The sequence below is a fragment of the Xiphophorus couchianus genome, chromosome 19, assembly GCF_001444195.1.
Source record: "Xiphophorus couchianus chromosome 19, X_couchianus-1.0, whole genome shotgun sequence".
Lineage (NCBI taxonomy): Eukaryota > Metazoa > Chordata > Actinopteri > Cyprinodontiformes > Poeciliidae > Xiphophorus > Xiphophorus couchianus.
Window position 1 is genome coordinate 17109346 of NC_040246.1, and position 25794 is coordinate 17135139.

The 25794-nt window shown below is 40.5% G+C and overlaps 2 protein-coding genes across 7 annotated transcripts; one reads left to right on the top strand and one right to left on the bottom strand.

Annotated features, from left to right (window-relative positions):
* Window positions 1-264: 264 nt before the first annotated feature.
* Window positions 265-2376, bottom strand: LOC114133827 (protein YIPF7-like). Of its 6 annotated transcripts, none has more exons than XM_027999926.1 (6): window positions 2180-2376; window positions 1855-1957; window positions 1394-1515; window positions 987-1132; window positions 715-896; window positions 265-612 (listed from the first exon to the last, which is right to left on the bottom strand). In XM_027999926.1, exons 2-6 carry the CDS (start codon window positions 1944-1946, stop codon window positions 450-452), a joined length of 705 nt encoding a protein of 234 aa, XP_027855727.1. In that variant the 5' UTR covers window positions 1947-1957; window positions 2180-2376; the 3' UTR covers window positions 265-449. The 6 variants fall into 6 exon arrangements, with proteins under 6 accessions (XP_027855727.1, XP_027855725.1, XP_027855726.1 ...); XM_027999924.1 differs by having other exon boundaries at window positions 1394-1518; XM_027999925.1 differs by having other exon boundaries at window positions 1855-1967.
* A 629-nt stretch (window positions 2377-3005) lies between these two features.
* Window positions 3006-16069, top strand: setd3 (SET domain containing 3, actin histidine methyltransferase). Its single transcript, XM_028000021.1, has 13 exons — window positions 3006-3132; window positions 5052-5190; window positions 5272-5364; window positions 5447-5595; window positions 5698-5770; window positions 6228-6484; window positions 9863-9921; window positions 10040-10154; window positions 10840-10914; window positions 11131-11297; window positions 12733-12818; window positions 13605-13765; window positions 14765-16069. The coding sequence occupies exons 2-13, from the start codon at window positions 5088-5090 to the stop codon at window positions 15191-15193; spliced, it is 1767 nt and encodes a 588-aa protein (XP_027855822.1). The 5' UTR covers window positions 3006-3132; window positions 5052-5087; the 3' UTR covers window positions 15194-16069.
* Window positions 16070-25794: the final 9725 nt, after the last annotated feature.

Consider the following 25794-nt stretch of genomic DNA (forward strand, 5'->3'; position numbering starts at 1 on the left):
AACTGAAAACCGAAAATTCGACCTGTTTCCATATACTTTCTAAACACTGCTGCACATGCTAAGGGAGAAGAAAAAGCAAGCACGTTCTCTGTACATCAAGAACAGCATAACTTCATCAATTTGTGGAAGCTTAGCGCCCCCTGCTGCAACAAAGACGAATGGCTGCTTTGGTGCTAGCTGAATGTTTGTACTGGGATTAATGGATTGTCATATTTGTATTGCCCTTTAACAGCCTCTCTCTTAACTGTGCAGACATTTAGAAAAAAATTACTGAGTATTTTGATTTGGAGCAAAAAAACAAAACATAAATCTTCACACTCATTTACTCCTGTTTTTTGAGGGCAAATATCTAACAGCATTCACACTTCCAAAGGCATTCACAAAATGCAGGAATCACAGACAGTAGGCCTTTACATGGAAACTGGAAGTTGGATTTGATCAACTGTTTGTTAAAAGACAGTGAGCAGTGTGAAAAGTCCATACAACAGAGCACAAGGGTAGAACACCAGCAGCTGCTGCTCCTGCATTGCCAGGGTGGAGATAAAGATCTTGGAGGCTGAGAAGCTGCACCAACAAATGGCCATCAGAGCCAGGACTGTTCCCACGATGCCTCTGAGAAAACAAAAACCATGAAAGTTAAAATACAAAAGTTCAGCTTTCATCCTCAAATGCCTAAATAAATCAAGTCTAAACAAAACTACTAGACTGCCTTACTGCAAGGAGTAGAAAACAGCAAACGCAGAGAGGGCCACGATGGGTAGGAGGCAGTAGCCCAGGACACTAGCCACACAGCCATAAGATACTCCCAAGGGGCTCATCAGACTCAGCAGAGTGTACATACCAATGCAGGCAATGACACTGATCCCATATACATAACCAAAATGAACTTTACCTGCCTGTGTTGAAAATAGTTTAGACGTTAGAACTACAACTCCGTTACAAAGGTCCAAGTGGAGAGATCTTTGCATCACAAGAATCACACTTACCATCATTAAAGTGACACCCAGAGCGATGGAGAAGAGGATAGGACCTGTCAGATCTGTCTCATTCATAATGCTGCCATCTGCAGGCTTCAAAGGGTTCAGAACTGTGAGGGTCTTCTGCCACATATGATCAAAATCAATTCCCAGTTCTGGAGAAATGCACACCGATTTCAGGAAATGTTGGCCACAACACAGAAAACATAATTTTTTTATAGTTATTTAGCAATTTGTCACTAGTTCCTCACTAGTAGGTTTTATTTAGAGAATTAAGAATGTTGTTTTCAGTTGGGGTCACTCTCATCCAACTGAACCATTTTGAGCTCTATTTCTTTACAACTACATATAAGTAAATCTGTTCAGTCAACTAGATTTGTGTTCATGTGGTCTAGATGCAAAACAATGCCTATTACCAACAAGAAGTGGAGGTTCCTCCTCTAGATACTCGGTTCCAGTGGAATGCATGGTTGGCTGGTAGATCTCTCCAGGGTACTGCTGTTCCATGTAAGGGTCCACATTGTTTGCATTTTGTGCACTGCTTGATAGTCATCATCATAAAAACATCAGTTATTACATTTAAAGTATTTTTTGAAGTAGAACAAAAGTCCAACATTGATTTAACCTCTTTGAGTGTTGCACAAAGTTTCTTTTTAAGGTTATTTTGGGCCAAGAATTCCTTTTGGCTTTTACATAATATTTAACTTGTTTAAAAGACTATACATTTTAACAATGTGAGGCCAAAATTTATAAAGCTGCTAGCTTTACGTATCAAAGAATGTGACTGAAGCATTAACCTCTGAATATCTTGGTTCTTCTGTGACTCTGGGTTAGATTAGCTCCAATAACCATTCAGATCGCCAACTGATGCACTTACTCAGAGTCGTAGTAAGCCACAGCACGACCCTGGTCATCTATGTAATATCCCGTTTGGTAGAAGTCCTGCTCAAATTGCTGGAAGTCATCCATCCTGCAAAAGGCTGAGACAAACTACAAAAGATATGCATATGAGGCATTCATTATTTTTGTTATTGTTTCCCTTTCCTCAATATGTTAACAATTCTCAGTAAACATACTGACAATTGCAAAATAGTCTCTTAAGTTCAACTCTGTCAGATCTTATTGTGGCTGCATTAAGGTTGCTAAATATCAGAAAAGGCCAAAGTCCTCAGTACACAATTGTTTTCCTCTGAAAAACTCACCCGGAGTTCTATAAACACTCAAGTCGAGCACACGTTCTCCTCTCAGCCTCTCTGCAGAGATTCAGGACAGAAAACATGAAGGCCTGTGAGGTTAGACTATTAATAGCAGACTATATTTGGACAGTGTAATAATGGACTGACAACTGGTCAGTTTGCTCCCAGAACCATTTTGCAAAAGCTTGTTTGGAGTATTTGTAGAGTAAAATATGCATCATTTGAATATAAATCAGTAAAAAATACATTCCATATATTTGCATTCAGCAAGTCTCAATACTGGCTCCTATGGACTGCACAAAAATGACTAAGCATTCTAACTGAAAATCATACTAAATATTTTTGTTTTTATTATATATGTATGTGTGTACTTTCTTTTACTTTTTCCACACAGTAATAATGACTTTCTTAGTGACAGTAAGCACATCTTTTTAGCTGATTTGTCATTTAGCCAATCACATTAGTAGACAAATGACCATTTATGGTGCAGCTTATTCTACTAAAAGCGACCATCCAATAGGAACGAGTTACGGGCGGGACTTTTAAAATGTACATGCACTGTTGCGTTTCATGTATTTTGGAAACGGGTATGTAGAAAGAATTATATTCAGTATCCTTCCGTCGAGTTTAGTTTTTGCTCTACAAAGACTAGTGAGAAAAGGGACTTATTTATAAACGCATGAAAAGATTTTAAAAAATTTTGATGCCAGAGTCTGAGGAAAGGGGAAAATATTCGAGTTTGTGCTCCAGCGAATGCAGCTTTCCAAGCAAGTTCAGCGTAGTTGCTTTACTAACCAATCAGAATGCTAGAAGCCCATTCTATTTGACGTCGACCGTTTCAGCTGCTCCAATCAAAAGCTCAGCTTACTTTGGGCCCGAAACGCTGGTCCAATCAGAAGCTCGGCTCGTTCAACATTGGATCCGGATCAGAAAAGGAGCTGCTGCTGTCACTTCCACAGGTAGGACCGAGCAGAGTTAGCCATAACGGTTGGTGTCACGAAGTATTTTTTCAGCCGTACAGGATTGCTCCATGTGCGAGTTTGAAGGTGTCCTGTGGGTTATATAGGCCACAATGAAGCATTTAAAGCTACGTTTGAGCGGCTCCTAACACTTAGAAGCTAAGAGCTAGCTGGCTAACGATCAGTGGATGAATGAGCTGCGGGCGTTTCCCGTGACCTGCTGCGGGTTAGGGCTCTCCTCTGACGGCGCTAATGTTGCCATGTTAGCTGCACAAATCTGAAATCAACTGGAGTTTAGTTGGGGGATTCCTTGTTGACAGAAAACAACTGAAAACAATCAGCTAACATCGCTATTAGCTTCTTGCCTCCATGCTGGAAACTTCCTGCAGCTTTAAACAGTCACCCATACTCCATTTATTAGGGTCTACAATCAAAAAATGGACTTTTGAATAAAAAGGTAATTTTGAAATAGGTTAAAGAGATCAGAAACTAGATTGATTTGCATTTTGCAAAATTAGGGGGTGGTTTGAGATTTTTGCACAGCTTTGAGACATGCGACCTCTTGCATAAGATTGCACAACTATATCCAGTCAAGTTTTCTTGTAAGTCATTTTGTGTCTGTCAAGAAATTTACATAAGTTTACAACCGTTCAGAGCTCCAGAATGTTCCCCTAATTCACTTAGTTTACACACTAGAAAAATTTGGAGTAGTGTGAAAAAATAGAAATTAAGAAATTAAACATAAGATGTTTCATGTATTTTTATTAATAACTCTCTATTCGATGATGCATTTCATTTGAGGTTTTTTTTGTCTCAACTTCTTCCTACTTAACAATGTTTTCATTCTTGCTCCAAAAACGTAAACTGACCATATCAATCCACACAGTTTCAGGTAAAATTTTCATCCAGATTTGCCACCTTTTTCTATTAGTGACTGAATCGTCCAATAACAGAAACCTCCTCTTTATCAGCATCCCTTTGGAACTTGTGTAGGAAAGATGCTGAGTTTTCACATGGGTGATGCAACCAAATATGTTCAGACAACCTGGCTGCAAGGACTTGTTGCTAGCAACAGATTGGATGCACTTTTTCTGCTTTGCTCCTGGTTTTCCATCAAAGATCTGTAATAGGGCCACGGTGATGGAGCAGGGTAAAACACGCGACCCATATGCAGAGGCCTCAGTCCTTGATGTCGCCACAGGTTTGAGTCCTGGCCCGTTGACCTCTGCTGCACGTCTTCCACATTTTTCTCAAACTGCTTTCCTGTCTAACCACTATCAAGTAAAGGCCACTAGAGCTGGAGAAAACCTAAAAAAGATCTAATTCTGGCCTCAGTATTACAGATCATCCATCCCAGATGCCTCAATTCCCAGAAAAGTGAACACAACTCAGATACACCTCTGGCAAGCTCCCTAAAGTCATTGCTTGTCCACGTGGTTTATCAACTGTTGATAACTGTTTGATGACAACCGTTTCCTCAGACAGCTGCTGTGCTGTCTGAGGAAACGGATATTATGGATATTCATCTTAGGCTTACTGTCTGAATGTTCTGCACTATACAGGGTTGGATATGGTATATTAATTGCCCTGAGTTGCCCTTTTCCTTACTTCTTATAGCTTGGAATTCAATTAATTTCAGAAATACTTTACTTATCCTAAAGCAAAATTAAATATTGTAACTCTTATCATCCAAGCATCATCAAAGAGTTGTTGTGCATGGTGATGCTGTGGGCTGTAAGATCTCTGGTAGCAGTCAGTCTTGCAAAGAATCTGAAGAAGCCCTGTCTCCTCCCCATTTTTTCAGTTATACAGTAATTACTGGTTTAGCTGTCCTTACGTTTTATTCTCTCAACAGTTTTTCTTGAACATGGTCTTGGATTTAAACAGACCTGTTAATGTGTTGTTCTGCTGTGTGGCAGCGTCGTGTCCGGTTGTTCAGTTGTACATCCAGCACCATGGGAAAGAAGAGTCGGGTGAAGACTCAGAAGTCAGGCTCTGGAGCCAACACTGTGGTTTCCCCAAAGGAGATGATGAACCTCATCTCCGAACTGCTGCAGAGTATGTTCACTCTTTGACCTTTCCCTCCTTTGCTCCTTAACAAACTGTTTAATCATAACCTGCAAAAACTTGTTTTCCCAGAATGCAGTAGTGCAGCACCCTCTGCTGGTAAAGAGTGGGAGGAGTACATCCAGATCAGAGGTTTGGTGGAGAAGATCAGAAAGAAACAGAAGGGTCAGACTGGACACAACATCTCCTAAACACATTTATTTCTAGGTGATAAAATGTGACCGGTTTTCTGTTTTTGTGTGTTCAGGTTTGTCAATGGTGTTTGATGGCAACAGGGAGGACTACTTCCCTGATCTGATGTGCTGGGCTCAGGAGAACGGGGCATCCTGTGACGGCTTCACAGTGACCAATTTTGGTACTGAAGGGTACGGCCTGCGAGCCACCAGAGACATTAAGGTGTGAATTAAAAGACAATTTGTCAGCTAAATGTTTAACCAGTAAAATAAAGGCAGAAGTTCCCCCTTTTACTCATTCCAGTGTGTTTGTGTGTGTTTACAGGCAGAAGAGCTGTTCCTCTGGATTCCAAGGAAGATGTTGATGACTGTGGAATCAGCCCAAAACTCTCTGCTTGGTAAGAGTTAGAAGTACACTGGAGTAAACCTGCCACAATTTGCAATTCATCAATTAATCACGTGATTAATGAGCTTGATCTTCTTTACACACATCAGGGCTCATTCATGAAATGCAGTTACATTTTTATTTAGGGGGTCAGAGTACTGACTACAAAATGCAGTAAAACGTCTTTGAGGAAATTATTTTCAATGTGCAGTGCACAGCTGGGATAAAACATTACTGTACTAGAGGCCTGAGGGAATCTGCCCTTTTGTTTCCTTTTTTTGCAAATAGGAAATATTCTGCATTTATCTCTTTCAATATAAACACTGCAAACATTCAAAAATGTCCATTGTAGCTGAGCTCAACAATTGTTTGTTCATGTTTTAAAAAATAAAATACCTGATCCTTTTAGCATTTCCTAAATGTTTATCCCAGGCTGTTGATCTTATTGTTGACCTTACTGTGTGTCTCAGGTCCTCTGTACGGTCAGGACCGGATCATGCAGGCCATGGGCAACGTGACGCTGGCCCTGCACCTGCTGTGCGAGCGTGCCAGCCCCTCTTCGTTCTGGCTGCCGTACATCCGCAGTCTGCCTCAGGAGTACGACACGCCGCTGTACTACCAGCAGGATGATGTTCAGCTGCTGCTGGGAACGCAGGCGGTGCAGGATGTCCTGAGCCAGTACAAGAACACTGCACGGCAGTACGCCTACTTCTACAAACTAGTTCAGGTACCCAGACAGCTTTGCTTCATCTACACACAGCTGAAGATTTATTTTGCTTTTGTAGTGTTGAACTGGTTGTTTTAAATTTGGCTGTACGAAATGCATTCAGTTGATTTATCAGAAAACAAACGATATCATCCTGGAAGAAGGAAAACCATGAGTCATTTGTTAGACATTCAGTTAACAACTGCTGAATTAAACAAAGAGATTCTGAATGACTTTTGGAAATTTAGTTGGACAAAAAAAAATAAAAAATCATTATTTTTTTCATGTAGTTTGTGTTTAAACAAAACTGGTCAATAATGTTGGACATGAAGAAAGAGATGGGCTGGTGTGAAGACTGAGACCAAGAATTTGGTCTCAAATCCCTTTGGTCTGAGGATGACATTTATTTTGTTCCTATAATGCTCAACAGCCAGGAGGGGGAACCATAGGGCCTATTTAGAGCCACACACTTCATATCTATGTTTGACTGATCTGTCAGGGATGAAGATAAATTATGTTGGGATATTTCTAATTTGTGTCTAAACCCCTCAAAATCGTCTTCTTTAACATCCTGAAACTAAGCTCATTTTATTCTTTCATGCAGCCTTAAGACACATATGCAGTGAATTCTGATGAAATATCAGTTCACAGGCCCTGATAACCGATAGTGGAATATTAATAGGAAATTATGGTGTTTTTTTATTAATCTAAATTGGCTTTGATCAGAGCTCTCCACAGCTTCTCTCTTTGAAGTCGTCCACTTTGTCTTGTCGCAACAAAAGAGTTTCTGGCTTTTTCTGTCTGCTGAAAACTTAAACTTAAATGGCAACTATAAGATCTGTTTTTGAATACATTGTCCCTGATTTCAGGTATAGTATTTTCTTCCTGGTCTTTGTCTTCAGAATTTCTTTTCTTTTTTTTTTTCAGGAAAGTTTGCTACTTCTATAATTTCTCTTTCCACCAGAGGGCACTATTATGTTCTGAACTAGTCTTGACGTTTACCTATAAAGAATCCACAATGATTTGTGTTCAAGCCACCACCTTTATGAAACCACCTTCTCTAATCTCAACTCTATGATGACAAAGTGATAAGAGTTGTACTCAGTTCAATAAAATTATTTCCAAAGAAGAAAAAATATTGATTTACAGAGTTATTCAGCTCCTTTCATCTGCACTTAGTTGCTGCATGTTTGGCTGCCCATTCATCCTCAAGTCTTTTTGAGGAGACTTGAGGAGCAGTACATCTGAACATACTTTCATCGCATGTTCTTTGCCAGACATCCTGAGCTCAGTCAAAATGGATGGGGACTGTTGAAGGATAGTAATTTTCAGATCACTTTAGAGAAATTCAGTTTAAGTTGAGGCTCTTCCTCAGGCTTGAAAAAAACACCCCCAAAGCATAATGTTGCTACCACCATGCTTCTCTGTCAGGGATGTAATTAGCAGAGGGTGAGTGTTGTGTGGTTTTCTACATGCATTTGGAGTTGCTAATCATTTTAACCTTGGCTTCAGACTTAGAAAGTTTCCACTCTCAGACAAGATGTATGAATTTGGTTCCACTTTGCTCTCAAGAGTTTTTTTTTTAAGGAAAACATTTACATATACAATATTATCACAAAAGAAGAATTAGTGCAAATATGCATAGTGTTTATTGCAAGCTGAGTATCTGGGCACTTTGACTGTTAAGCTCATGGGGGGAAAAAAACATTTATGTTACAGCTTGGTTTTGAAAATAGTATTCTGTGGTAATGACCTGAAGACAAAGGTCCAGGATGTGTGGGGTCTGCAGAGATTTTTGGCTGGCCATTTCCTAATCCTAGACTTGCACAGAGATGGTCCTGTCCTGTTTTATGGCTGAGCCAAACCACACAGTGCTGGACGAAAACAGGACAGACTGAATAATGGTCTTGTAGAAAATTTCCAGCTGCTCACTTTTGACTTTGTTTGAGTATTTAGATGCGCAAAGCCCCATGTTTCTGCAGTTAGTGGGATATTAGCGATGGTTGTTCTATCTGTGCACATTAACATGCGTCAGTCTGTTCAGCCAGTCATTCACAGATCCAAAATGGTGGGCACATACAGAGACAGAGCCAGGAGAAGGTGGGGTGGGGGAGCAAAAGAACGAGGTACATTCAGGTCAGTTCAATTCAAAGCCAAAGTGACAAGCTAATTTTCCAGCCCGGTCATCTGAGGAGGAGGAGGAAGAAGGGGGTGAGAAAGAAGGAGCTGGGGACCGAATGGGGAGGGCAGAAACTGGAGACTGTGTGTAAAAGTGTGTGTGATGCTCCATGTTTATGTCAACAGTAAAGTGTAGAAATATGCATATTTGTGTGTGTGTGTTTCTTTGTGCTGCTGGTGGTATCAAAGAGCATCAGAGCAATTAAAGGAGACCTTGACTAATTCAAACAAATAACAAGATATTCTCAGTTATCTGACAAAGGTTTTCACTAAATATGTCAGAGAATACGTATTTAGAGAATCTCCAGTTTGACTTTAATTCAAATCCAGAATTTCTCTTACATTTACTGTCAATGATCCTTAAAGAGAGATCAAAAGCGACTTGCATATGTCTCCCCAGCCAGTGCAGAATATCACTAAACTGTTCTGGAAATGTAGAGGAATTTAAGGCAGCAACACTAAGATATACAGCCGTCATTCTCAAATCCCCTAGTTTATATCTGGAGTTCTAAAAGGTTCCACTTTTGGCCCCATTTTATTTTCTTTACATGGTTCTTTAGCTTCCACCTCATGGATATATGATATATATCACTTCCACTGCTCTTCTACTGGACCATCCAGCATGCAGTCCTGACCTCTTTGCTGAAGAGAATTTTGGAAAATAAACCCCTCATGGCTCGATATCCTGGATGTCAGGAAGACTTAGATGTTGGGAGAACATGAAAGTTACAGCGTTAAGAAAACACCTTACTGGATGCTTTTCGCTTTCATCCTGATCTTTATAAAAATCTGAACCATTTAGTAGCAGAATCTACATTTTCATTTTCTGCATCAAACTAGGACAGTGTAAGTGTGTCTGTTGGTCGATGGTGCCTGTGGGTTTAAACGGAGAAACCAGTGACATTGGTGGACACACACACTCTTCCAAACACACACACACACACACATATATTCATGCCCAAATTGATGAGGCAGATTTATGACGGCTGCTGGCCACAACAAATTAAGTTGACAGTGATGTATGTGGGGGGTCGAGTGTCACGCTGCACCAACAGACCACACACACACTTTCACACACACACCAGTGGTGGCCCCCTACTCCCAGTTCTTCTTGTTAGGCTTCCCTGTCAGGCAGCCCCCCTCCAGCATGCCTGCATAATGAAATTCCTTGGACTGATTTGTGTTTTTTTTTTTTTCCTTTTTCCTTTTCTTCATCCCCAGACTCATCCCGCCGCCAGCAAGCTGCCCCTGAAGGACAGTTTCACATTTGATGACTACAGGTCAGTGTGTGTTGTTAATGTAAACTGGAACAAAACCACTTTTTAGATTCCTCAGTGATCACTTCCTACTGTAAATGGGCAACATTTAATTCTTCCACATCTGTGTTGTGTACCGCAGGTGGGCGGTGTCGTCGGTGATGACACGCCAGAACCAGATCCCCACTGAGGACGGAAGCCGGGTCACCCTGGCACTTATCCCCCTGTGGGACATGTGTAACCACACAAATGGACTGGTATTTAATAACTTAGATTATTTTAACTGTAAAAAAATGTTACAACTCCTTTTAATAGCACTGCAAAAAAACACAAAATCCTACTATTTTTTTTTTGTCTAGTTCTTGGTCTTGATCTTAATCTTAATCTCATTTTAGTCTGTCAATTGCCACAAGTTAATATTTTCCCCAGTTGTTTATAGGATTGAATGTCTGGACAGACAAACGGATGCATGGTGGATGAATAGATTTTCAACATGAGGAAGACTTGGACCAGTGAATAGATCAATGTATTTGTAGATGGATCAATTTAGCCAATTCACAAAGCAAATCTAATCAAGTTGTTATATTTAGAAATGCGGATTGGATCCAACTCTTGCATTTCTTTGCATATGTAAAGTTTTGAATCAACCTTAAAACTAAAATACATTTGTATTTTATACTTAAGGAAACAGCTGGCTGTAATAAGTCAAACACTGAACTCAATAGAAGGCTTGGGCTTAGATAATTCTTATTCACATCAACACATCCTAATATTAGCTCCATGAATTAAATCCAGCCGGAGGTTATTACTACTAGTTCAGAGATACTGCCATTCTCATAACAGTACAAATACATTAGAGGAATGGGTAATTTGTGTGTCAATTGAATTTAGTAGATGCTGAATGGACTGGATTGATAAGTGGAAGTTGTTGTTCTCTTCTAGATCACTACAGGCTACAACCTGGAGGATGATCGCTGTGAATGCGTGGCTCTGCAAGACTACAAGGAGAACGAACAGGTGAGGAGACTCATGCCAGCCTTGGGTTTCTGTCCTGGTAATTAATCTAGAACAATGCACCATAATGACGAGGCTAAAGGTTGAAGAAAATTACATTTTTCCCATAAATTTCCTAGAATTTTTTCTCTTTAATTATCAATGCAATTCAAGGATCCTTTAGGTTGGGATGAAAATGGCTGATGGATGACGCTGAAGCTGAATCTTCTCTTCTTGTAGATTTATATCTTCTACGGCACGCGGTCCAATGCGGAGTTCGTCATCCACAACGGCTTCTTCTTCCAAGACAATGCCCATGACAGAGTGAAGATCAAACTGGGTGTCAGCAAGAGTGAACGTCTGTACGCCATGAAAGCCGAAGTCCTAGCTCGAGCCGGCATCCCGGCGTAAGTTCTCCCCTTCTAGACCTGGAAAACCTGTAATATGGGTCACAGAGGGCTTCAGGCTCCCCGCTAGCTTCTTGTTAAACGATTGATATTTCTTCCAATTAGACCCCACTTTGCCATAACTGAAGCACATAACTTAAATGTTGCAGCAGATCCACGTTATTTCTCTCCTCTCACCCCAACGAGTGAAAAATTAGTCATCCGCCCCGATACTTTCATCACTGAGAAGCTTAATCATTTTATCATTAGCTCCATAATTTTATGCAGCATTCTCTACTCTGCATTTTTAATCAGAAGCCTTTAATCTCTTATTGATGACGCTCTGAATCTGAACAGTAGAAATTAAGTGAAACAATTTCCCTTGTTGCACCAGCACTTTATTAAGCTGGTAGATTTGCTTGCAGATCATTTTTAAATTCAGCTTTGAGTAGCTGCTATCATCAGACTCCTCTTTCAACAAATCCTCCCTTGTAGGATATTGTGGGAAGAAAAATAAGGTGCTCTGTTGAGCTAGAGGATGGAGCTGAGGGATCATTTAAAAGAAATAGTGGGAATTGGCCAGGATCTGTTTGGTCTGTGTATAATTATTTAACCTGCTGTTCATGTTGGTTTCATCTTGGTTACAGATTTACACACATTGTTGGGAAACTTTAAACTGTACTTGAATAAAAACGTGTTTTTGCATTAGCACTTAGAGCCTGGTCCCTCCCTACTCCCTGGAACTCAAAGAGGTGTGTTTCCATCTGGGCTGGGCAGACAGGGTTTGAAGTCAGCCGTTGATTGGTTAATTTGCTGCGGGGCGGGTACAGAGACAAACATGAACAAGACCCCGAGATACTTGAACTCCTGGTCCCCGACCCAGAGACAGCACTCTACCCTTTTCCAACTCATGTCAAGACCATTGTCTCAGACTTGGAGATGGAAGCAACCCTGGATTTTAAAATTATTTCACCCACTATTGCTTTTCTGCGTTCTCAGAGCAATCTGTCCACTAGATTCTCAGAGCAGCCGCTCCAACTAACCATGCTAGCCGCTTCTTCCCCTCTTAAGGCTCACTTTGAACTTCATTCACTTATCTTTACCCTGTCTAGATGTTTTAAAGCTTTGAGCTGGCCTGTCATTTTCTGCCATGTGAGTGGGTTGTTCTATTAAACTGATATGCCTAATAAAGTGGCCACTCGGTAATGTTTTTAGACATACCAAAGTAACCAACATGTTTCAAGTATTAGAGGACGCAATAAGTTTGATCCACCTTAATCCTTCAGGATTATTGCTGATAGACCTTTTGAGCTGCAGGCAGTTGAAGGAGAGGACGACTCCGGACGTTGTGCTCATAATCAATGGTGTAAAGTGAAATCTTTATCCTTTAGGGCCCTGGTGCTGTTTTGTGCTCATCCCAGGCTTATGTTTTTGACTGATGTCGTTTTATTTTCAGCTCCTGTGTCTTTGCTCTACACTGTAACGAGCCCCCCATATCAGCTCAGCTCCTGGCCTTCCTGAGAGTCTTCTGTATGACAGAAGGTAAGAAAAACAGACACACGCACAAACACGTTGTGAAATAACAGCTGCAGGCCATCACCCGTCTAACAGACAGCCTCAAATCTGCTCGCAACCAATAAAACGTGCCTCATATTCCGCTGCTTCCCCGAGATCGTCTCTGAGCGACCGTTTCCTCTTCGAGAGACAGAGACTGGGCTGAAGAACAGTCACAGGGGACGAGCAGCGCCAGTCCGTTCCCGGGTTGGTTAATTGATCAAGGCAGGCCACCAGATGTGTGGCAGGAGCAATCCACTGTGGGGTTTGCAATATTCCTCGGCATGTATGCAGAAAGGCAGTGATGTCATAAATCCCCTGTCGCACAAGGCCACAGTCGCCTCCTTCATCGCAGGACTCATACTCAAGACCCTGGATGATATATTATTCACATTTCTGCTCCATGTTAATTTAAAAAAAAAAAAAAAACGTATGCGTTTGGAGCTGTCTGTGAGAGAGTATCATCCTCTGCATGAATATAAGCGTGCCACCACATCTTAACAGATGTGACAAAGAAGTGTGTTCGCACAACTGGGACACTGCTGTTTTCCTCTTTCATCTTCCACCAGCAGTTACCCAGCATTCAGGTCCAGAGGAATGGGCCCATTGTGACAGATTTAAACCGGGATTATTCTCTGGGATTAGGAAGGAGTCAGTTTGCAAGATAGTTTTATTGTAGCTGCAGTTTAACTGGTTCTGCTGCCCTTTGAGTTAGACTGGGTTGGGTTGTTTTCTTGAATTAACAGAAAGTCGTGTCTTTTCTCCTATTTCCAGAGGAACTAAAGGACTACCTGCTTGGAGACGGAGCTATAAACAAGATCTTCACCCTGGGAAACAGTGAGTTCCCTGTCAGCTGGGAGAATGAGATCAAACTGTGGACTTTCCTGGAGAACAGAGCAGCTCTCCTGTTGAAGACCTACAAGTCCACGTCAGAGGTCAGTCAGCATGAGCTATTCATCAGTATGAAGATTTTAGATCCATAATTAATGATGCATACAGATTGGGTGATATGTAGGCCAAAAGCTAAGTTCTGAGACTTAAGAAGTTTTAAAGGATGAAAGAGAGCAGATATAGTTAGTCAGTACAGAAGCCCAGACAATAGCTTTGTGTAAGAGAGAGATGGGGTTAAACACTGAAAGACATTTCTTTGAAAGAACAATGTTAAGTTGTTAGCAGCAGGAGCTCAGCCGATGCTCTGGGAAGATGTCACATCTAAACAGGCCAGACCAGGTCAATGACATAAACTTTAAAGTTGAAATAGCAGCAAATAATGCAAAATTGGGGAGAAGGATGCAGCAGAGCAAGGAGAAGCGCTCAGTCTGTCCTCCAGAAGCCTAAACAGCTGTCAGCATAACTAGAGACAGCTCACCATGGAGATGGTGTCTACAGTCATAGTTTTCCAAATAGTGTTTTGCAGAGAGGCAAAAAATGTCATTATGTAACCTTCAATAGAAAGTATCCGCATCTCTTACATACAACAAAGTCAAATGTCTCACAAGTAAAGCTAATTACGCCTTTGCATATTGTGGTTTTTTTCTCTGTGTGACCTGAGAGCCAAGTTGAAAATTAACTTAGAACATTCTGTCACCACCTGCTGCGTTTGGCCTTAAGCTTGCCTGCCTGCAGCTCTTTAAAACTTTGCAGTAGAGCGTACTGCCTGCAGGTTCTAAAGAAGTCTTAAAGAAGATAAAACTTCACTTAATTTATATGGAAACAAACCAAAACTAAATTCTACTTCAGCCTTAGCCAGGAACTCCCAAGTGTTGGAACAAATGGTGAGTTTATCCAGTCAGGTTTACTTGTTGATTTACCCATGAAGTTCAGAAACCTCACCTGGAGAAGGTACTTTTGATCATTCAGATCAGTTTTCATGAGTTGAATATGTGAAATTGAATTGATAATTGAGTTAATCCTGTTCCTGTCCGGTTTTCCAGGACGACCGGTCTTTTTTGGAGAAACCAGATCTCTCTCTCCACTCCTGTTTGGCAGTCCAGCTCCGCCTGGCCGAGAAGGAGATCCTGGAGAAAGTGTCAGCTAGTGGTCGGGACAAACGACTCCACTTCCAGAAGAAACTGGAGGAAGGCGCTCCGTTGCCACACTTTGAGGAGAGCGACATCGCTCTGTTGGAAAACAGTGACACGGATGCAAAGCTTCCCATTATCCTGCGCAAGTTGGAGGAGGTGGAGGAAGGAGATGAGCTCCAGGTGGAGGAGCCCCTGCTGAATGGGGAGAAAGTTAGCTTTGGAACGGAGAAGATTCAGCAGGTCAGCAGAGATGTTGCTTCAGAGCGGATGGGTCAGACACAAGCACCTGAACTGAGTGCCAATCGAACTGAAGACATCCCCAAAGAGAACAGTGAATAACTCGGCCCCCTCACTGCTACAGCTCATTCTATTTATTTATTTTGAGTCTCTAAATGGATAAGAAATGTAGAAGCTGTCAAAAAACAAAAAACTGTATGTTCATCCAGCGTGACTTCCTGCTGAACTCTCTCAGCCTTGTTTCAGGAGAGGTTCGGATGAAAATCCACTTTGGTTTCAGTCTGAAACATTAAGAAAGTCATGAGAAGTTTGTCAGAAGTGAAAAAAACAAGGTGGCTTGTTATCTTATGTGGATGTTATTTTTACAGAACAAGAACCTCTCCTGTTTAGCGATTTAGCTGCTTCATCATAGCGGTTTGGCTCTGTGTGTATGTGGTTTTTATTTTCAGTTGACAATCATTGCCTGGTTGTTTGAGCAACCACCATCACTGCCATTTCTAGTTTTGGTTTAACCAACTCATTTGTTGACAGTTGTTTCGGACTGAAATGGAAGATATACTTCATGGGACATCTGTTTTAAAACTTTTTGAATGTATCAAGTGCAAATTTGCAGTGGTGATCCATTAGGAATGATCACTGTATTTTCTTTTTCATAAAGCCATAAACAGCACTGAGGATTCAGTGAGAAACAGAAATGTGTTCTGTTGTTTTCCCTGTTGGAAGTTTGCTTTTTCTCATTTCAGCATGATGGTTAAAAAACACAAAGAAACACTGTTCTGTTTATATTATGCTTTGTGTTCATTGTTAAAGTGAACAAAATAATCCTCTGTGTGAAGACCTGATAGGCCACAATGATAATCTGAGGAAAAAGGTAGAGAGACTGAGATGGTTTACCATGTCCTTACAATTGTGTGAATTTATACACAGCTGGGTCTGTTCGACACAATATTAAAGAGCATAAATGCCAAAGATACTGTATACTTGTGGTAAATAGTGTTTTTTATTTATTTATTTATTTTTTTTTATCTAACCTCAAATATACAAAAACGGCAAATTACATGCTGCATTTTTTTTTTCCACAAAGATTAAGCCAAATTGAAAAATAAAATATCTGGGTGCCTCAACTGTAATCCTGGTAAGTAACAATAAGCACAACTGTAAAATAGATGCTAACAATGATGAGAGAAAATCAATTTGTCCACTTGAATTTTCTACAAATTGTTTTTCTTATTGGTAATTTCGACATTTTCATGGTCAAAATCACTGAATTGACACATTGCCTGTTGAAATACTCGAAAGATCGGGGTGAGGCAGTGCAGTGCTTTGCCTCACCTTAAGGGGCGCGGTATCACACAGGCAATGAAGCAGGCACTTGGCGCATGCCCATTGCTGTGTCTTTATATCGTCAATGTACTTGTTTAATTACACATTTTCTACGTATGTTCGCGTTCCACGGTCTGCTTTATATATTTAATAAATGCGTGTAACATATTTAGTCTTTCTGATCGGCTATAATTGCGGTCACCATGATGCGCATGGTGAGGCAGAAAGTACCGTGCCTCACTGACAGGGGGCAGTGCTGAGCCCCATAGAGACAAAATGAGCAACAGGTGTTCTACGCATTGAAAAAATTGCAAACGGTTGGAGGGGACTGAATGTTACAGAGCCATTCTGAAAGATTTTTTTTTTTAATGACAGGAAACTTGAAACAAAAACGTATTTTTTTTGTTTTGAACAGGATGACGAGAGATATTCGTGGAGAAGGTGCATGGACGTCGTATAAAATAAAGGTAAGATACACGACTTTCAATTTTAATCTGGAAAGAGGTCACCCAAAGAAAACATTCATATGATTTTTTTTAAAAAAGCGTGACCTTGTTAAATATTCTTTTATATTTCTTGGTATTTGGTATTATATCGTTAAGCTTTCTGTGAGGGTTATCATGTTTTATCACTTCAGCACTTCAACGATAAATCAACAATCTGTTTTCATGCAATTTTAAAACTTATTTAGACGACTGTGAAATTACGTGTAACTTAATTTCAGCGGATGATGCTATTGGTTATTTTATCAAATCCCAAAAGACGTGTAGTATTCCAAAAGAGCGAGATCCAGTCCAGAAATCCAAAGATTAAACAGTCATTTCTTATTCCTCAAGAGTTTTCTTACCTTTTCTTCTATGACACAAAGTCTCCATCCATCTATTGTTCTTTCTTCACCTTCTGCTGGGCAAAAAAGGTTTATTGAGTGTATTTTCCCATCTCCTGCCCTCTGGCCCTATTATAAATTTATAAAAGAAACATTATCTTGAATCATTTAATTCAGAGCAATTAAATTTTGAAGTGCATTATTTATAATTCATGGCTGCCAAAGATAAAAGCCCTTTAATTCTTGAATATATTATTATAATGGGCACTATGATGGGCAGCAGAGAGCAAGGCTTGTCCACTATTGTTAGTGCTCTCTGTGTCAGTGCAACGAACAGACCTGGGACCAGCAATCCTGTCAAATCCTTGGGTATGAATTATAAACTGCCAATCAGCAGCCTCAGCCAGGTCGGTCCAGCTCGCTGTGGGAGCACACTGCAGGGATGGCAGGTATTTATAGGTCAAATTATGGACAGAGCTGTGTTCCCATCTTTGTTTGTGTGTTATTTTGCATCCTAAGCTTCATTTCTAAGCTGGTTCCTGTTTGTTGGTAGAAAATCAGGGCGACCATGAGTTTTTGATAAAGTACACTTTGGTCATCTGGACACGATTGGTAATTTCTTTGCCTCAGATGTGTTGCTTCACTTAAAGAGGATTTACATGTGTATATAAGTATTTAAAATGATTTATTACCTCCCAGATAGATAAGCATTTTTAGCTCCCCGTGCTTATAAAAAATGTCCCAGATCTTCCTCTCCTCCGTGGAAAATGACTGACTGTGATGTAACGCTACTGGAATCTCATAATGGAAGCATCTTTTTATTATTCAGGAGGTGAATGGATGGGAGGGCTGGCCTGGCTTAAGGGATGGAGAGTGTGACAAATGAAGACATAAAGACAACTGACAGTTAAAGTTTTCATGTCAGAATGATGGTGATGAAGTGGGTTGGCTTCTCAGTGCCATGAAAGAATGGTGGTCTTTTACCTCACTTACAAAAACCTTTGGTGGACTAATGCAATGTTTTTTTGTCCATTGAGACAATCATACCATGAAAATGAGACAATGTCCCCATCTGATCCATCCATCCATGGAAGCTCATCTAAGTTCATGTATTTTTGATCTTATTTGTTCAGTCGTAACTTAAAGCTCATGATCCAAATGGGGGTTGGACTTTCTCTTTATTAAATAAGGAAGTGTTACATTTTACAACTTCTGTTTCTGCCGTTGTCTATTGATCCATCAATCTATTCTACTACATGCCTTATCTGCCCCACTTTAGGATGCAAGTCATTTATACCTTCAGGGTGGAAATGACACTTTTCTGTATAATGGAGTTAAAAATAATTCTTTTACCTGCTTTTCGCTTTTCTCAGAACGACCGGCTGGAGAATCTTGTTATATGAGGCTTATTGTTTACATATCCCTTACTTTGGATTTGTTTGGAACTGTTCTGTGAAGGCTGTCAGTGTTTAGGATTGTTTCTGGGAATATTTGCTTATTTATTATTTGCTTTGGTTTGCTTAAAATCAGATTCAGGTAGGGTGCTATTTCACAAAACTTTGTGACAGTCCATTTTTCAACAAAGAGTCCACAAAAACAGAGCATTTACTTTTACAAGGTTTCATTTAAGACACAAACATTCTACATACTTGGAAATCCTTCTTCTGATTTCAATTTGAATCACCTCTTTGCGACTCCAACTGTATACAATGTTTTGAACTGCATGTATCATGGATAATGTCTGAAGAGGCTAAACATCGCCAGTGCTTTTGAAAAATGAGACACTGCTGGAAGTGAACAAAATGGGCTGTATACTCTTTTTATTTTTGGTTTGGTTTTTTCTTCAATCAGTTGCTGTAAAGTTACTAAATATTGAGCTATGACTGGACAGTAAAAACAGAATGAAGACGAGAACATGCAATGACGGAGAGAACATAAGGAAAAGGGAAACTGGACGATGACAGCCATAAATCCTGTATGCATAAGTGTGTTCTTCTGATGCGACCTAGAAACAGAAAAATGAAGACTGACCATGATTTTTTTTTCTTGTATTTTTCTTTCCTTCTCTCTTTCTCCTCTCATGGAGCAGGAACATCACTCTCTATTCTGCAGGTCAGAGAGGGAACAATTAAGTGTGGAGGGCGCTGGGAGTCGCTGACAGGTGATGAATGGCCAGGCCGGCTGCAAGTGACAATATGCAGACAAGCCGGATCATTTGCAAATGGATGTTGGGAGATGGAGGATGGGTGGGGTGGGGTGGGGTGGATTGGGGTGGTGGATGGAGGCGAGGAAAGTCAGGGGCAGGAAGAGGGGGAGAGAGAGCTGGAAGGGGGAAAGGGGGTTAACCCTTCCAGAATCATTTCTCAGCAGCAGCAGGAGGAGGTGGTGGAGGCACAGCCACCTGCCCAGCAGAGAGGCTCATTTGTTAGAGCTGATGGAGGCCTGAGGACAACTGGCTGCCATGGGGAATACACTGCAGGTAGCATCAGCACATCACTATGTTGACCAACAGCCACAAAATCAGCTCAGCTTGATTGAAAACAGCTTCCCTCTAGTTAGTAAGCTGGAGATTTCTATGTGTTATTACCAGTTCTCATAGTAGGACGTCATTAGGGTTTTATTTGATGTCGGCCGCGTTGGATGTATATAAAAACAAACTAGCACAAATGTTTGCACTTCTGTAGATTTTACAGTAGTGGAAATAAACCAATAGCTCAACTGGTTTCTTTGCTCCTGCTACCCAATTTACACCTTCATTTAGCCTCTTTCTTTCAGTCTTGCACAATAGAACTAAGATGTGGGCAGAAGCCTTATTTAGTCACCTGACATGTAGATCAATCACTTACTTGATCCCTAATGCCCTCAACAAGATCAGTCTGCAGCAGAGGACATACGAGTTACTCACATAAATGTGTTGTCCTTGATATACAGTATCTATTGGCACTTGTAGTAAAACCTCAGGTAGCTTCAGTTTAAAGGTTTTACATATTAGAGAACAATATCTGTAAATTATTGGAAGATAATTTACAGATTTTTATAAAAACAAAAATACAAATCTGACCTGTCTCTAACCTGATTGTGGAGGAATTTTTGATTATTCTCCATTTACATTTTTGCTCAAGCTTCAACTAATCATAGAATATTTTGAGCTCCTCAATGTACCAATGATTTCTCTCAGCATTGCACACTCTGTCTTTAGGGTGAATTATATCGGATGTCTACTCCTGAGTAGACTGGCAGCTGTCTTAAATGTCTTCCTCTTGTGAATAATCTCTTTCTATGAAGATCTTTAGAGTTTTCAAGTTTGGAGATGGCCTTATTACATTTTCCCAGATTGATGATGAAAACGTTATTTTAAGGTTCTCGTGGTTTGTCTTGCCACCTCAGTGTTGTGCTATACTGTCATCCAGATGAAACGTTGCAAAGCCCAGTCCTAAGCATATGAACTGTTATTGACATGACGTCACGAAAGACTGTGATGACTTTTGATAGAGGCATATACACTGCTCAAAAAAATAAAGGGAACACTTAAACAGGTGTTTAACACTTAAAGTGTTCCCTTTATTTTTTTGAGCAGTATATTTTACACAGTGGGTGATTATTTGAGGTTTCTATTGCCGTGTCCAATCAAAAAGTGACGAGCATTGTGTACATCTCTGGTTTTTATGTTACTCATATATTATTCTTTGTGATATTAAATCACTGCCAGTTTTTTGACAGGTGTTGGATTTCTGGTCAGTAACACATTTCTTTCCATCTTTTGCTACCTCTCATTTCTTCCATCTAAACCGGAATTCAAAATTTAGTGAGGGATTGTCAAGTTCTCTTGTTCTGCACCCACATGCATATGGACTGACCATCTGCAACAACACATAGCTAAAACAAAAGAAAAAAAACGATATGCTAAGTTGTCGCCCACTCTCCATACATCATTACTACCACATCTACAAACAGTTTGTACTCTTTTATTGGGTTTGAACCATTGGCGATGCATCTATATTCAGCGCACAGAGCGGACCAATCATGTAAGGATGTAAAGAGAACACTCTGAGGAGGCTTCAATCAAACTTCTGACTCTAATGCTGCTTATTTTACACCCCAGAGTTGGGAGGAGAGCTCAAAGGTGCACGCAGTGGCTTTGATCCACCTCTCTGGTGTTTGTCCTGGTTATGGTGTGACGGCCTGTCAGGAGACGCAGCTGAGAGGACAGAGTCGACTAAATCAGCTCGGATCAGACCTGATCTCCTCACACACAACCGGCCAGGCATGACGGTGTGCTGACCAGCGAGCGGTGAAGAGGCCCAGACTTGGTGTCCCACCTAATCTTCATCAGACCTCAGCAGCTCTGACCCAGAATCCCCCTTCTCCCCCACGACCTGCCATCCACCGCTCTCTCTGACCACGGCTCGGTCGCTCAGGTGGACACACACTCTGTGACATGATGGCTTTGGCACCATGGGCTCCTGTGCCCAGTAGCCTGACTGTCAGCCCAAATATATGAAAAGAAGCAAGGGATCGGGAGGATGATAGATGGATGGGGAAGAGAGGAAAAACCATCCTTAAACAATTCACTGAATAAAAGAATCCTGTCATCCTATTGCAGGTTGGAAAAGACTAATGAGTTATGTTGAGATCAAATCTCCAACCTGAAGATATCCACCAGGAGAGGGCAGCGGAAGACAGTAAACCGCAGGTCAACAACATCAGTCAAAACTGGAATCTGACCTCAGACCAGCTGACTACGAACTTGAGGATCTCAATCAGAGCTGCCAAACACTCAGGCTGGTAATCAACATGAAAACTTACATTTTATGCCCTGCACCACTCTATAAAACCCTCTGTTTTTATTTTCTGCTGGTAGACAGAAGACGACACAATATGGTAGTAGTCTGCCCAAGGCCGCTTGATAAATAAATAAAGCTAATGTCGTTGCCTCTTTTGTCTCAGTGAAGGCCACGAGAGCAAAGCATTAAGTTCACATTGGTGGGTCCTCAGGCAGTACTTGTGACAATACGTAAAGCACTGTGAAATATTGTATCCAGACAATGGAGAGCTGAGGAAGCTGCATTCATGTAGATCATGTCTCCATTGTTCAGCAGCTTCAGGAAAGTTATTTTTACATGCTTTTTCCTTATGTCAGGCTTCAAACAGGATTGGTGTCTATATAGGAAGCCACGGACAGCTTTGAGCTTTTCCAACAGATGTTCCATATGGTTTGAAAAACATAATTTGTCATTGATCCATGTGCTCAAATATACTGCTCAGAAAAATAAAGGGAACACTTAAACAACACAATATAACTCCAAGTAAATCAAACTTCTGTGAAATCAAACTGTCCACTTAGGAAGCAACACTGATTGACAATCAATTTCACCTGCTGTTGTGCAAATGGAACTTTGTACAGAACAAAGTATTCAATGAGAATATTTCTTTCATTCAGATCTAGGATGTGTTATTTGAGTGTTCCCTTTATTTTTTTGAGCAGTGTATTTGTAAGCTCAGGATCACAGCACAGCCTGTCAAGCATGTAGAAGTGGTGAAGACAACGTACAGAAATTGAACATGAGTATCAGAACCAGGAATAAAAGGAAATTTGAATGATGTAGAACATGGCGGCGTGGTTGTTGTTGGTAGACAGGAAGATTTGAGCTTTTCAGGGGCTTACAGGGTTCTGAAAAGCAGAAAATATGAAGTGAGCAGCAGCTGTGTGTCCTATTGATGGCGGAGGATAATGGTCAGAGTGGTATAAAATGAAAAGAGGCAACAAACTCAAACAAAAAAAAAATATTGTGGAGATTTTGATGGTCTCTGCCACTTGATGTTCACTGTTCGGCATCCCAATGAAGGAGTTATTAGTGAGTTGGACCCAAAATCTGCATGCTTGTGTACAGAATGTTTGACATTTTTCAACAGTTTTCTCTGTATACCAAAAAAACAACAAACTTAAAACAATAAAAATCAACTCTTATATGCAATTTAGGATTTAGGAAGTTGATCCCATTTCACCTCTGGACAGGAATCTTGATGTGCTGCTCGTTTCCAGGTTTTGTGCCTGTTTGAGAGTTTTATGTATAACAAGACATAGGTCTGCTCCATTCAGTCTAAAATTGTTAGTTTCCCTCAAACTGAGATTTCAGCTTTCAGGATAAACAGATGTCAGATAAACACACTGGCTACCACAAACCAAAGAAGTGGTTCAAATCTCCAGATTTCAGATTCTTATCCTGATCGGTGCTGTACTGTATCAGCCCTCTTCTCCTAATTAACCTCACTGCTGCTCCTGTTTAACTGAAGCCGCAGTAGATTTGTGTGACTTGGCTACCGTGTTTGTGTGTTTTCTTGATTTTTATTTCTTTTTTTTCCCTGCCCACAACAAGACAAAGAGGCAGGTTGCGGAGCCAAAAGTCGTGTCAGTGCTGGAGGATGAAAAAGACACAAGAGGTCCTTTAACACAAAAGCAAGGATTTGGCTCTGCTGCGTTTGGGACGAGTGTCAGAGGACGGAGCTAATTGTGGTGAATGCAAAGCTTTGGCAGTGCCTCGTTCTCCTATCAGATGCCAACATTATAATGTGGGTGGGCGTGTGTGTCTGTGTGTAGTCATGCATTCCCTCACTCTTTTGTTTGTGTATTTCTCTGCTTCCTCCAGAGGCTCTGGTGGAAAAGGGTCTGCAGTCAGACTGCCAAAAAGGACCTGATTTAGTTGTTTTCCTTCTGCTGAGGTCACTTAGCTTCAGATCATTATTAAGTCCTTGATTGGTTTTTCACATGCAGGACTCCTTCACCTGTGAGAGAAGTGCTTAAAGTTTAGCACTTAATCAGCTGAGTGTGTCAATTTTGTTCAGCCAATCTCTTTGAATACTGATCCATCGGTACTTAAAACCAATTGTTCTGTAAATGCCTCAGATTGTGACAAGCTGGTAAACATTTAAGATTCTGACCCACAAATAACAGTGACAAGAATTGTGACCCCACATAGTCATGATCACCTGCTGACCTGTTGATTGAAAAAAAAAAAATCACCAGTGCTAAATTCCTTTTTCTGTTGCAGCCTGAAATAAAAGTATTGATTGGTCAATTTAAACTAAATGAGACGCAGGATGTAGTGGTCAATATTTGTAGTAAAATCTAATGTCACCAAATGCTTTTTTTACTTTAGATTTTTCACAACTTTTCCAAAAACTTTTTCACTTTCTTTTATCTGGGTGTTTTCTGAAATAGCCACTACACCACCCATCACCCTCAAAACTCTAGTTTGGAAAAACAAATATTTTTTTAGTATTGTGAACGTTTGAAGCCCTGGAGATCTGCCTTTCTCATTTATAGCCTCTAATTGAAGGCAAACCTAATTAGGACGCTACGTATCCCTTTTTCTCATTTCCTCTCTCAGCATCATTATATGAAAATTAATACCGACCAACACATGCATTACCCGCTGCTTTAATTCTGCTGGAATTAATGAAGGTGAAAATAATTCTCTTTGAAAACAGAGGAGGGGAGGATAAAAGGTCCTGAAGTGGGAGCGCACACTTGTTTGTGTCATGAGACTTCTGCTAACTTGCTCTAAATAAATCAGTGATTAGCATTTTTCCCTTTAAACGGAATAATTCCAACTTTGATATCTGTAATTGTGCTTAAGGGCTTCTGCGCTCCTCCGCTGGCCCTCAAACGCTCTCTGCTCTGTGCAGAGATGATCACAGCTGCTTTTTATTCACTTCACACTCATTCACAGCCCCTTTGCTGCTTCTACAGGAGTTGAGGTAAAGTTAGCCAGGTGCTGTAAAAATGTGAACATCATAGAGTAGGAGTTGTTGAAAATGGTTGGTTTAAAGTTGATTTGGAAAATAGGTTGAGTACATAAAAATCAACGTTCAGAGTCAGTTTAAGAGAATAACACATGGTGTTCCACAAGGTTTAATACTGGGAGCCAAACTTTTGAAGTTATTTGAGCTAGATTTAGTGATGTTTGGGCAGTTATAAAAGCGTTTAATATTAACTTGACAAGTGTTGGTGAGATGCTGCTAATTAAATGCAAATTTTAAATGATTATAAGAATAAACGCCTCAATGAAAGCAGAAATTTAGGTAATGTGTTAGATGTTGAAGCTGCTCATTGTGTAATAGGCCATTTCTGACTTGATGTTTGTTCTCTCTGGAAGGCAAAATATTACTCAAAAGTGGAAAAACACTGAGACAACTGCCTGTCATTGTAGGATTGAATGTTCCCCAAAAATCAAATTGGGGAATATTACAAGCATCTTACACCCCGTCTCAGACTCCACAGGGTTCAGTTAGCATAATGCTAAAGTTGATGACAGAACAGGAAGACTGAACTATGTTTTTGTTACAAAGGACTGGCGGACAAACCATTTTCTCCTGAAATATAGTATGGCAGCATGATTTATGTTTGCAAAGGTTCAAATGAAGCACAAAGTGTCGGGGCGCTGATGGCACAGGCTTGAGCTTTAGTCAAGCCTTGCAGTCATTGAGCCAACCATGAACTTTGCTGGATACTGACATGATCTAGAGTCAAATATGAAGTAATGTGTCCCTACAG

What these genes read in the sequence shown, in the direction of transcription:
- LOC114133827 (XM_027999924.1), bottom strand. Translation starts at nt 1,946, where the DNA reads ATGGATGACTTCCAGCAATTTGAGCAGGACTTCTACCAAACGGGATAT. An exon ending in GTGGCTTACTACGACTCTGA is followed by an intron (nt 1,519 to 1,854) that starts GTAAGTGCATCA and finishes ATGACTATCAAG; the next exon opens with CAGTGCACAAAATGCAAACA. An exon ending in GGAACCTCCACTTCTTGTTG is followed by an intron (nt 1,133 to 1,393) that starts GTAATAGGCATT and finishes GCATTTCTCCAG; the next exon opens with AACTGGGAATTGATTTTGAT.
- setd3 (XM_028000021.1), top strand. Translation starts at nt 5,088, where the DNA reads ATGGGAAAGAAGAGTCGGGTGAAGACTCAGAAGTCAGGCTCTGGAGCC. An exon ending in CATCTCCGAACTGCTGCAGA is followed by an intron (nt 5,191 to 5,271) that starts GTATGTTCACTC and finishes TTGTTTTCCCAG; the next exon opens with AATGCAGTAGTGCAGCACCC. An exon ending in TTCACATTTGATGACTACAG is followed by an intron (nt 9,922 to 10,039) that starts GTCAGTGTGTGT and finishes TGTGTACCGCAG; the next exon opens with GTGGGCGGTGTCGTCGGTGA.